Source organism: Protomyctophum parallelum, assembly GCF_964188405.1.
Source record: "Protomyctophum parallelum genome assembly, chromosome: 4".
In the NCBI taxonomy this organism is placed as follows: Eukaryota; Metazoa; Chordata; class Actinopteri; order Myctophiformes; family Myctophidae; genus Protomyctophum; species Protomyctophum parallelum.
The window spans coordinates 14188396-14201595 of NC_139700.1; the positions used below are offsets into that span (position 1 = coordinate 14188396).

Here is a 13200-nt window from a genome sequence, read left to right on the forward strand (position 1 = left end):
TCAAATAATTCATGTCTCGGGTGGTCAGCGATCCTCCTATGATAGATTTGGTTAGCCGTTTGCTATCATCCGGTCAAGAGCCTTGGGGTATTTTTCTCCAATAGATAAAAATAATAAAAAATAATAAAAATAAAAAATATAAGTCAGTCTGCCAATACAAGCCTCCAATACAAGACTGTGGTGCTTTGGGGGTCCGTGCAAGTCCCTGGGCGCCGAAAAGTGGCCAGGCGCATGTGGTTCGTCGCTCCCCAGGCAAACTGCAGCCGGAAAACCGAGGCGCCAGAGATGAAAAGTGGAAAGTATGTCGGTGGGCCAGGCCGGCAGGTATATAGAAATATAGGCCTCTCTCTTATATACATTATGCCTCCTTTCAATAAAAGCCTGGTTCTCTATTAGAGGATTTACGGTATTAATGAAGCTCTACATGTACAAGTAGTGAGAACGATCTGAACCCACCTGTGCCTGGTGCATTTAAACCAGTTGAGAATGTCGGTGCACCTGGTATAGTAGATCTGGTCAAATGGATGTGCATATGACTCCTGGATGGTCACAGCATAGCTAAGAGAGAGAAATAGTGTTACGCTGGCAAAAGACACTTTAGCCGATACAAGGCCTATACTATTCTTCTGGAGTGACCACATTTTTAATACTAAAAGACAAAGACTACTGTAGATATAGAGAACAGACCTTTCTCCCCTCCCAGAGAGACAGACAGACAGATATAGATATTTACAAAGACCAGAGGTGCTGTACAAGATCATAAAAACAAGCATACAGAGAAACAAGAAACACAAATAGCATAGTATAACAACATCAAAGCAAGACAAGTATTACACAAGTTAATTTGGTCAAACATAATTAAAAGCCAGGGAGAAGAAATTATTATTAAGTAAAGATTTAAAAGCCTCTAAGGAGCGGGCAGACTTGATATGTAGGGCTGACTGTTCCAGAGGTTGGGGGCCGGTCACTGTAGATGCAGATATGAGGATATAGATAGATAACTAGTGCTACACTTAATAGCCGTCAGCAGTCCACACCTGTATATGAACTACACAAAGGTTATCTCAAAGGCACAGACCATAGTTTTGTCCCTCAAAATGCTTTAGTTTACATTATGCCTCAGTCAGGCAATAATTCTGACAATGCATCTTCAAAGCCTTCTGTTATTTGTATGCAGCTGTGACTCTGTCTCCAAGACAAATTTCTCCCAAGGGAGACAAATAAAGACAACCTTGAACCTTGAACTTCCTATCCTCCTCTCTGCATGTGGGGACAACCATTATTACTGCTTATTTTTCATATGTGACACTAGTCACACTACCCAGCACAAGTAATAATTATTCAGGCTCTAAGGGCATGGTGATTGATTGAGATGAGAGTCCGCTGATCAATTTCTCTGCGTATTTCCCTTGGACCTGCAACTCCTCCCACTTTACTCGTTGCTCTGTGACATGGGTTGAGTCAGATCAATAAGTGTATTATAGACTTTGTGAACTGCATGGGGCTCTGCATCACATAGATCCCCCATAGCCAGCCAACACCTCATTGGTTGTTTTACAGTTCAGTATGTGCCATGGAGGTTTTTTTGTATTTAGCTAGAGCAAAATGGCTGTTGTGTGAATATGGACAATGTACTGTAGGACAGATACATACCTCTCCCAGTGGCTGCAGACATTGGGGTCATCTGGGTTAAGGCTCCAAACACTTGTGGTGAACCCCAGGACTGCCAGCAAGGTGAAGGCCTGGGGGCCCCTGCATCCATCCATCTTAGAGCCTGAAGGTAGGGAGGCAAGGGGTTTAAAGAATTAGGAGAATTCTGTGGTGAAGGAAAAAGCATCCTATTTTTTTTTTTATAATATAATTACATAATCCTATTACTATAAATCCCTTCGAGGCGAGTCTTCATTATCCAAACATATGCCATATGTTGGTATAGTTTAACATTTGTTCTCCTGTTTGACCCCCTTTGGTGAGACCTTCACCAAGCACATGTGTTCTTGCGATGAGCAGCTGTACAGATTGACCCTCCCTGTGACAGTGACAGAGATGCTGATTTGTAATTTCATTATATATATGGCAGATGAAGAGTGCATATAATGACCAGACATGACAGTGATGGATTCTGTGCATATATGCAAGTCTTGCACATCACATCACCACTGAAGATGAAGGGTGTATGAGGAGCTACATGCGAGGTAACCCATGTGTTAATGCTCAAATATCATTACTATTATAATGGAGGTGTTGTTCACACAGTTACTGAATGTGATACAGCCTCATCAGAATGGTAAACTCAAATTTAAATGATACCATGCTCACCAAATGATAACCTGACCTGACCCATGACATCCATTCTCCTCTAATCCCTGGATTAAAGATGGAGTGCCATGATTTTTATATGTGTTCCCGTTTTTCATTTATGAGGTGACAGTCGTTCATTAGACCCCTTGGTGTGGTTGTTATGTCTTCCCTTTGTATTTAGAGTTTCCTCCTGGAGGCTGAAACCTTGACAGTCAAACGTGCCAATGAAAAAAACAGTGATATAGTGACACAATATAATCACAATATCATCCCCTCCCCCAACCCCTCCGCCTTTATCATACAACAACTGTGGGTGTGGCTTCAGTTCAGTAGAACCCAGTACCACGCCGTGGTACCAGTAATCGTTTTACACGCACGCGCAGGGACGGAACGGTTACGGAACGGTGCATGTGTGTGCACGCTAGAACGCGTCCCCCTAGATTATTTATATAGCACGTTATACTGTAACACAACCGAAGTTGACCAAAGTGCTTCACAACAAAAATACAAAAATAAACTATTTCAAAGCAGAATATGTCAATCAAAAGTACATAGCATATAGAGTCAACGTGGGACATGGATAATACTATACAGTGCCTAAAAAGGTTCAAATCAGTTCACATTAAAAGCCAGAGAAAAAAGGTGCGTTTTAAGAAGGGATTTGAACATGTTAATTGTTTGAGCAGTTCCAGAGCAAAAGCGCGGTCACCTCTTGTTCTGAGGGTTCGTGATGTTGGCACGGTGTAACGGCGGATGCCGTTACTATACCTAATGCAGATGCTAACACAATTCTACATGTATGGTATAATGTAAATAAGGACACAAATTGTAACAAATGCATTTATTGAAGTTAAGGGGGGTGCGGGCAGCTCAAGGTTATACAGGGGGGACAGTGAGTTGTCGGTGATTCATTGAAGTGGCGGATCTCCTCGTACACCTACAAATGAACAGATACAAGGCACATTAGTTTAGGAATAAAGAGGACAGCATACTTTCTAATTGACCAGCATAATGAGAAGACTTGTGAAGAAGGAATGTAAATCTCTGATGTCTAAACTTACCTCTGTTTACTCTCATCCTCCTCTCAGGGTGGTGTTCGGGCAAATGAGTTCCCTCCGGGTATAGGCACCCCTTTTATAGTTCCGGGAGGGACCAAGTGGGAAATGGAGAGCAGGGGGGATTGGGATGGACTATAATGAATGTAATCCTGTATGTGTTGTGTATATATTTCTATGCTAACTACTAACTGTGAATAGGTATTGACGGTGCATATACATGGAGTACGTTTATATAAAATGGCATTGTGTGATTGTAAGAGTGGGGAATATTGTTATTGTTACCTGGGGAATGGTATGTGCTAACCAGGTAATGGACTGCCCTATAAAAGGCAGTCAGTTGTCTTTAACCCGAGATATGACAGGTTGTCTTGCATATGACTGTCAAAGTGATTGAGAAACAATGGAGAAATAAAGCCTTATTGAAGGTGCCCTGGGCTGGTCTCTATTCATTTGTTGCCTTGGCCGCTCGACACTCTCACACACGGTCAGCAATGACTGGTCCGCAGACCTCCGAGCTCTGGTGGGGTTGTATTACTGTATGAGTTGGGCCATATATGGGGGGGCCAGGCCGTTGAGGGATTTAAAGGTGAATAAAATAATCTTAAAATCGATTCTCTGTTTTATGGGGAGCCAATGGAGTGAGATTAGGACTGGTGTGATGTGGTCATATTTTTTGGTACCGGTGAGGATGCGGGCAGCAGCATTTTGTACAGTCTGAGAGAGGATTGGGGGATACCATGATATATGGCGTTACAGTAGTCTAGTCTAGAGGAGATGAATGAGTGGATGACTGTTTCGAATTGTTTGGGGGGAAGGTAAGGTTTTATCTTGGCAAGTAGACGTAGATGGTAGAAACTAGTTTTAACAACCGAGCTGATCTGTTGGTCGAAGTTGAAGTGGTTGTCGAATATAACGCCAAGATTTTTTGCACTGGTATGGATGTTAGATGTAAGGGGGCCGAGGTTGGTGACAGAGGGGATGGGGTGTTGTCCAAAGATGATGATTTCAGTTTTGTTGTCATTAAGGTGTAGAAAGTTTGCGTCCATGCAGATTTGAATGTCCTCTAAGCAGTTGGTTAAGGGGTCGAGTGAGTTATTGCTGGCGGATGTGAGTGGCACGTAATTTGGACGTCGTCAGCGCAGCAGTGGAAGGAGATGGCGTGTTTGGAGAGGATGGGTCCGAGGGGCAGCATATATAATAAAAACAGTAGTGGGGCCAAAATCGAGTCCTGGGGGACCCCACAGGTAAGGGGGGCAGCGGATGAGGAAAATTCACCCAGCTGGACGGAGAAAGTCCTATCTGTCAGGTAGGATCTGAACCAGGTTAGGGCCATCCCGGAGATGCCAACCTGCTGTTCCAGTCGTGTAATCAACCTCGCCTCGCGTCACCAGACTTTCCAAGATGCAGAAAGTACCCAGTGGTCTAGGTTTACTGGCGCCCCCCCCCCCCTATTTTCACGCTGTGTCAAGTACCGTGCCTACTACTTTGCATAACAACAGGACAGCTTTAACTGTTTATACCTGCGTGCACGCCTGCACGGTAAGCATGCACACGTACAGCCTATACAGCAGTAAGCTATGGCTCCAGTAGGCTACTCATGCTGCTGTGAGTTGTTCTGCACACAAGAAAAATGCCTCCTCCTCCATCAAAGAACAGATTCAATCGTCCAAAGCAAACTTTTTAGTTTTGCCTATTTTGCCTATGACTATTTTAAGTCTACTTTTGTGTCTAAAACTCTCATGCACTATTTAACAATAGGCATATCAGCTGTTGTGTGTAGTGTGTTCTGCAATGCGCACATGCACGCACATGAACGCACGTCCGCGTGCGCACGCGCGTGCATGTGGCGTCATTAAAACACCGTGGTACCAGTAAAAAAACACCACTGATCACCACCCATCACCACCCACCAGGCAAACCAGGCATAATGAACTGGTCGGCATGCATGTCCACCATGCCCATGAGACGACAACCGTCATTTAGTGTGTGCATGTGTGCATGTGTGCGTGCGGTAGGTATGCTTTTTCGGAATATGCATGAGGTTCAAAGGTTATGTGTATCCTGCATGCTTCGGTGTATTATGCTTAACTCGGGGGGGGGGGGGGGGGGGCAAGTTCAATATTTCTGAGTGGCTGTATCCAATAACACAGGCGTTCACATGTTACGCTAATCCTCTGCATTGAGAGGTGTGTGTAGTTCATTCACATGTGAAGGAAAATCAATCAGACCTTCACTTTCTCTAAGTAGCAGTTCATTTAAAACAGGCAGAGGTTAAAGTCATGTTCATTTCCGTAGCGGAATGATTAATCAAGACTCATGAGCTGTTCTACGCTGCCTGCTGCTTTCATATTCGAGCTCTTCTTTGAAACAATCCTGTGAAATACTACAGGGGCCCCTGCTTGATTGACCAGAGAGCTTTTATCACTCTCGTGATTAGGCATTCCACCCTTGGTCATCTCAGCGAATAGCTTTAGGGAAGTGCACTACGCCATAAGTCACGTCACAAGAGTCGGTGTCAAGTCTCACAAGTTCTCGAGCCGAAAGTTGATAAAGTTTCGATTATCCTGAATGAGTCGAAAGATTAAGCGAATCAGTGTCTTTTAATAGCCGTTCGAAAGACAGCTGCAAGCAAAATAAAAGTTACACAGCCTTTGAGGAGAGAGGTAGTGACAGATATAATAGCCGGAGGCACATGGCCTAAAGCTTACCTAATCTCAGAGCCAGTGGTTGTGTTTGTATTGATGCTGAGGGGCTTGGGGGATAGAAGGTGACAGAAGTGCTGCTGTGCCCAGACACACACGCTAGCTGTGAGAGGTCAGGATGAGTCACAGATCTGTGGGAGAGAAGAAAAATAATGAGCTTATGATGATACAGTACGTGCCAAAGACACACATCGTCTTGTCAAGCTCACACGTGCGTTCGGACACAACTTTATAAATTTCTTATGGAAGTTAGAATCTCAACATGGCTAGAGTTCACCCAAAGATGAGCTCCGTGTCCCCCAGCAGCAAGCTTTCATTCCATTTACTGGAGTCCTGCTACCTAGGCTAGTACCCACAGACCTATACCCATGGGGATAAAAGCCTACATTATCTCAAGAGGTGCTTATGTGATGAATTCTGCACAGAAGTGGCTCATTGACAATGCGACCACAAAAACATGCCGTAATCCTGATCTCTAAAACTACCTCCCCCTGGCCAGCCGGGGCGCCTGATGGAGGGGAAAGGAACTGGTCAGAATAACGTGTCCCTTCCACACAAAAAAGACAATGCGACCAACATCAAGTTATGTGTGCTCATTAAAGGGGCCCACAAAAGTGTTGTTGCAATGACAATGCAGCACTGAGAGGAATAGAGGCGCATTTGTCATCACACCCACTTCACTCCTTTCAGATTGTATCTCCTGAAGCTCAGAGGGCACGTTTCAGATGATCCGTCCTCTCTTTACTGGTGCGTTCTGAATTAAGGTGGAAACAAAGACAACAACAAAAACATGCTTGTTTTTTGTTCTGCCTGCATAAATAATTAATTGTGTATTCTTCACATGTAAAGCAGTCACTGAGGGCCAGCAATTGTCTGTCTGTCTGTCTTTTTGTATTTCTTCCCGTTTTTCATGTATTTATGAGGTGACAGTAGTCTGCGTGCGTGCGTGCGTGCGTGCGTGAAATCATAACTCTATGACATAGAGTCTATGTGCAAGGATGTTTTGTAATTAGAGAGAAGTCTAATTTTGTAATTAGAGAGAAGTCATTATTATATTATCTACATAGGTCAGATCTAACATCTGCACTTGGCATAGTGGCATAGTCTCTATTTAATGCTATTTGACATGACGGTAATGTTCCGAGCATTACAATTGTACGTAATTGTACTCATGCACAGTTTGTAGTGGAGGGATGCGTGTTTACACGTTTTTACCATTTTTCAACAGAAACTACGCGTTAACCACTTTAATACTAGCATCCGTATTCTGCGGTGAACATTCCGCAAAGAGTTTTGGTGTAGAGCAGGGGTTTTCAACCCTTTTCATTTCAAGTTCCATTATTTATTCGGCATTTGAGTCACAGACCACCATTCGATGAGATTTAGCCTCTCAGAGCCAAAACTTGAATATTTTGTTTGGCAGCTAGAGGCGGGATCAAGGCATACAATTCAATTCAAAGGGCTTTATTGGCATGAGAAAACATACGTTTACATTGCCAAAGCAGAAAGAACAATACAACGATACAGCAATACAATCAAGCATACACAGTGCTGCCTTGATCCCGCCTCTAGCTGCCGCTGATTGGCCAGGCCGTTTGGTGGCCGGAGCATCAAGTCTGCCTGAGAGTTCCCAGATGGGAGCAGGAGGGGGGGAACCCAGTGTACTCTCTGCTGCCCCATCTGGCGGAGTCAGGTTACCGCAAACTCAGATCTGCGCACAATCAATGTATTTATTTAGCAAGCTTTCGGTCTACTGACCTTCTTCAGGCCTCCTCTGGGGTATAAAATAACTTCTTGTAGTAACCATATAAACTTGACCATACCAACTTTACAATAGATTTAAACAAAAACAGATCTCATCACACCAATGACATCCATCACCACTAAACCGATTAGGACTCTTCTTTATCAGCGCGCCCGGTGTAGATGTCTATCAGATTTATCTTCACCCCCGGACCCTGGCACCTTTGTCTTCAAAAATTCCCTCGCAGTGGGTCCTCTTGGCCTTGACCCCTGGTGTAACCTCAGCCGTATCTTACTGGAATCTTGTCCTCTGGCCTGCTGCACATCCTTCACCAGAGTTGTTGTTGAAGACGCCCCATAGACCATTTCGTTGTAGTACGGGATTTACGATTTCTCAGATATGGATTGAAACCCGCCTGTCGGGGACCACTGTTGTTGTTTCGTTCCCTTTGCTGCTTGTGGAAGATTACATCATGTACAGGGTGAGACCCTGGTCTGTCACGAAGATGGGCGGGAGGCCTTTGATCCTTTGGTAGAGACTGTCCAAGTGTCCATTGCAGTTCCTCTCCTGTTTACCATCCCCTAAATTCCTGTGGGCGCACGGACCTTCACTTATCCCTGAGGTCACCATGTCGACAGTAAAATCAAAGTTAATTTTACTATGAGAGTGTACAAATGGATCCAAATTGACCCATTAGGGTTCATTCAGTATTTAAGTCCGACGTCATTTTGTAGTGCTACGTTACGTCCGGGTCCAAGTGGCACCAGCTCCCGTCCGCATCCCATTGTAAATTGAATATCTAAACGCGTGAATCTTTTTAAATTGACGTTATTTTTCAGAAAGGAAGCCATAGAGGGTTAAAATGGGTCTTAATGCTTCCAACTCGAGTGGAATTATTAATGTTTTGTACAAGTGTCCATGACAACAAAAATATATGATGTGGAGACAATAAAGACTATTATTATCATTATTATTGAAGGTGGCAACAGTCCATTTGCTCGGTAAAATATTTCGGGGGATATTTACAATGTGTGCAGGCTTGAGTATGTTGAATCTAGTTTGCATTAATGAGGATTTAGTTGACACAATCAAATAAAATGGCGATAGTATTCCATGTGGGGCAGACGGCCTGTCACAGCCAGATTTTGGAGAGCAGCGCAGCTTTGTTGTTGCGAGGAAAGCGGTAAAATGAGACTTTCGTGGTTGTTTTCGTCTCAGATTTAGTCCGACGGAGCGTCACAGTATAACTCCATGGGGACACAAAAGCGACACAAAAGTAGGACCCGGAAGTATCTCAGGAGGGGGCGCTCACGTCACAGCTAAAATACTGAATTTGGTTCCATTTGTACACTCTCTGAGTTACAGACGCATAAGGGTCCATTTGTTTCCTAACTACCATTTAGCTGGGGACCCCCTGTAACTACTTCAAGGACCCCTAGGGGTCCCCAGACCCCACTTTGGGAACCACTGCACTAGACAACGATGTACAGATAGGGCTTGAGTGGTTAAGGTTTATTACAACAGTACATTTTTTGCTGAGTACAATGTAAAACTACTCAATATTGCAGTGGTCACAAAGTAAAGGGCTGTAATTATTACACAGAAGTTCTAACCATTTTCCTAGTACTCAGCAAAAAATGCAATTAGAAGTTTTTAAATTACAAACATCTACTGATACAGTAGAACAAAATGGCCGGGTGTCAAAATAACATGCCAAAATAACAGACAATGTTTAAGTCATAGACAATTAACCCTTTGACACTGATATGCCTGAACAAATCCCTGCCATTTTTCTTCAGTGGAACAATTGAGCTTTACGAGGGACCATTGGGGAAAGGCTGTATTCCGTTTTATCAGTGACTAGAGTGCCCGTTTACGGTGCCCGTTTACACTGGCCTACTTGGAACGATGCAAGTTGGAAATGCATATGGAGGTATTTGTCAGGCACGCCCAAATATGGAGTCTATGGAGATGTCCTGTCCAGAGCCTGGGCAGATACTTTTGAGCTGGTTCTGGACACTGGTGCATCCCACCGACTCAAGGGCACTGCAGTGCACTCCCTGTGGTGGTGTGGAATGCGTGTGACTGTCAAATTTGAAGTCGGTGGGTCAAACGGTTCTCGGGTTATGTGGATTACAGACGTACGTACGTACATACACACGTACAGAAACTTGGTGCATTAACCCATTTTGGGCGGGAACCCCTTTTGGTGTTTTAAACATTATGTTATAATTTAGATATTGAAAAATAGCAGATCTACAAGCTCATAGCGCGCCACCGAGTGGCGCGCTACGAGCTTGTAGGTCTGCTATCTTTGAAAAATTGAAATTCAAAATGGGTTAATAGATAGATACAGCAGATCTGAATGATCCACTCTTCAGTACTCATTGTGAAGTGTGTCAACAACAACCAGCACTTGGGGGGCTTTCCTGAGCATCTTCTCCTCTGTGGGTCTACTCTGTGCTCAGCACCCACACAAACATCTTCTCCTCTGTGGGTCTACTCTGTGCTCAGCACCCACACAAACATCTTCTCCTCTGTGGGTCTACTCTGTGCTCAGCACCCACACTAACATCTTCTCCTCTGTGGGTCTGTGCTCAGCACCCACACAATTTTTTTTGAATTAAAATATCTTTACACTAAAATAAAATGGCATATTCAAAGACACCCAATTAAATCTCACTCTGGCTTACAGCCACTTTCATCACGCCATGAAAGCCTCTCACACACTGTGCTGCTTTCTCAGAGGCTGTTCACCAACTCCTGAAATTGCAACACCGCTTTGGCAAATATTGAGGTTAAAAGTGCTGCGCCTGTAAAAGTGTCATGTAATGGTTGTTGTGTCTGAAAGAAATGCTTTTATATAACTGTGTATAAGTGTATTGTGAGTCATGTTAAAAAAAAAAAAAATTGCTGGGCTGTACATTAAAGGACAACTTTAGTTTTTTTCAACCAAGGTTCATGTTTTAGGTTGTTATTAGAGAAACTAAAAGGTGAGTGTAAATTTTCTTTCATTTGCTGCTTTCTTTCGTTTTGGGGATTTTAGCAGTTTTTGACAGGGGGGCGGGGGCATTAGAGCATGGGGCTAAATATGTATTTTTTTACAAAATATTATGGCGATTTTTTTTATTATTATTTACTATAGTCCTAATAAACCCCAAGAAATTACATCTGGCCACAAAAGATCACAGGATCTATTGAATGTGACAAACTGACATATTGAGCCTATACACACAGTATAAGCCTTCCCCCAGTAGGCTACCTTCACATTCAGTAGATCATGTGATCTTCTGTGGCCAGATGTAATTTCCTGGGTCTTTATTAGGACTATAGTAAATAATAAATAAATAAATCACCATCAAATTTGGTAAAAAAAATACATATTTAGCCCCATGCTCGAATGCCCCCGCCCCCCTGTCAAAAAGAGCTAAAATCCCTAAAACGAAAGAAAGCAGCAAATGAAAGAAAATTAACACTCACCTTTTAGTTTCTCCAATAACAGCCTAAAACATGAACCTTGGTTGAAAAAAACTAAAGTTGTCCTTTAAAAGACAGCATGGACTCCATGGTGGACACCCGTGGGTCCCACGGGACACCGTAATGATTAGACTAGACTAGAGGAACACAACGGTGGCTGTAAGGATCCCACTGGTCAGGTGCATCGCAAAGTCTGAGTGGTTAAACAGTGGCAAAACTGATCATCCCTCCATATCCACTGTTGAAGTGCCCTTGAACAAAACACTTAACCCCCAACTGCTCCAGTGGAGCTACTCATTGGCCATTGGCCAATAATATAACATTTGGGTGTACTGGGCAGCTCCCAGGTGTGAATGTGTGTAACTGTAGTGTATGAGTGAGTGTGAATCTGTGTTGCTGTAAAACGAGGATCCATGCTGCTCAGTCAACCAAGCATAAATGGAGGCTAGGAAAACATGGCCTACAACCCTCTCGCCGACATCGCCGTCAATCAGAAGTGACATCTGCATGATTAAGGCGTCGTGTCTTCAGTGTGTATGACTTATTAGGGCTCCATGCAAACAACCACCCGGTCTCCTGGGGTCACCAGCATCTGCACGCCTCCGTGAACGATGCTCAGTAGGCATAACTGTGCTGTGCAAAAATCTAAAGCCGACCTCCTCTCTGTGGACTGTTTTTTAGAGCTCATCTTGGCTTCCTCTGTGCTCGTTTATCAACGCACCAAGTTTCCCCTTGTTTGTGTTAATTTACATCTACATAATGGAAATCGTTCAACAGAGACACAGTTTGGTATTGCAATCTTGTCTGGAGTTACCAGAGAGAATGCCTGATCAGTAGATGCTTGCTGCTTGCAACAATGTCTTTGGAGATTCAGCCTTTATAGTCTCTAAATTCAGAGTGGGTGTCAATATGCAACTTTTATGAGAAGACCTGTGGCCGGTAAATCTTGTTTGTAATCACTATCGAAGGATTCCCAGAGCAGTCTAATTTGGAGTGATCTAAAGGTTACAGGTGTAACCATGCAGCACGCTGAGTGACAATGTGATACTGTCCCTGTCTGTGAGTCATTAGGACTTCATGCATCATTAGAGAGGCCATGGTGTGCTGCATCATAGACACCGTTTCCCTTGCCTTCAGCTTGCCTTTATCTGTGTGTCTGCACTATTAGCCTAGGGGCTTCGCCTTCGATGAGGGCGCATACTGCAAAAACCTCTGATGTGATCATGTGGGACAGGTTGAGCTGCCAGAAAGCAACTGATGGAGAGACAAAACACGTACAAGACTGCCGTTTAGAGATACTGTAGCTCAGATGGTATTGAAGCAATCCTTGCTGAATACTTTCATGCCAATAAAGATGTAAGGCAAGGCAAGGTAAAATGTGTTTGCCCAGCACATTTGAACAATAAGGCAAGTCAATGTGCTTTATAACAAAACATCAAGCAAAGAAAACATTTGAATTCAGTAAGAAGAAGCGAAAACATTGTGAAACTGCACTATTCGCTGAACAACTTAGCTTTATGTTTACTTTTACTTGGCCGGTTAAGACTGAGGTTAGGGTTAGTACTCGGACAACACAATCAACGCCACGTCGACAACACAACAACAAGCACACACACACACACACACACACACACACACACACACACACACACACACACACACACACACACACCAACCCACCAACCATCCGTTTATTATCTGAGTATTGACTGTAAATAAAGAGAGAAAAGAGGCAGGGGGGAAACTACCATGTGCTGGAGCAAGAGCTACACCCGACCACTGCATCAGCTTGTTATGATACTATCATTATGTCGTGTTGAAAACCATGCATATCTTTAACAGTAACCCTAACCGTAACAGCATGCATTATTCCAATTAACTTTTGAATAATTACAAATCTGATTGCATGGGGGATGGC

At 43.6% G+C, this 13200-nt stretch overlaps 1 protein-coding gene across 1 annotated transcript in view; it reads right to left on the reverse strand.

Moving 5' to 3' along the window:
- Positions 1–13200, reverse strand: part of megf11 (multiple EGF-like-domains 11) — a 133815-nt gene that overhangs the window by 99533 nt on the left and 21082 nt on the right. The window contains exons 2-4 of the mRNA XM_083762986.1: positions 6068–6192; positions 1654–1774; positions 457–558 (exon numbers count right to left, since the gene is read on the reverse strand). Of these exons, the coding sequence (XP_083619112.1) occupies positions 457–558; positions 1654–1766 (215 nt within the window). The 5' untranslated portion in view covers positions 1767–1774; positions 6068–6192. The remainder of the gene's footprint in view (positions 1–456; positions 559–1653; positions 1775–6067; positions 6193–13200) is intronic.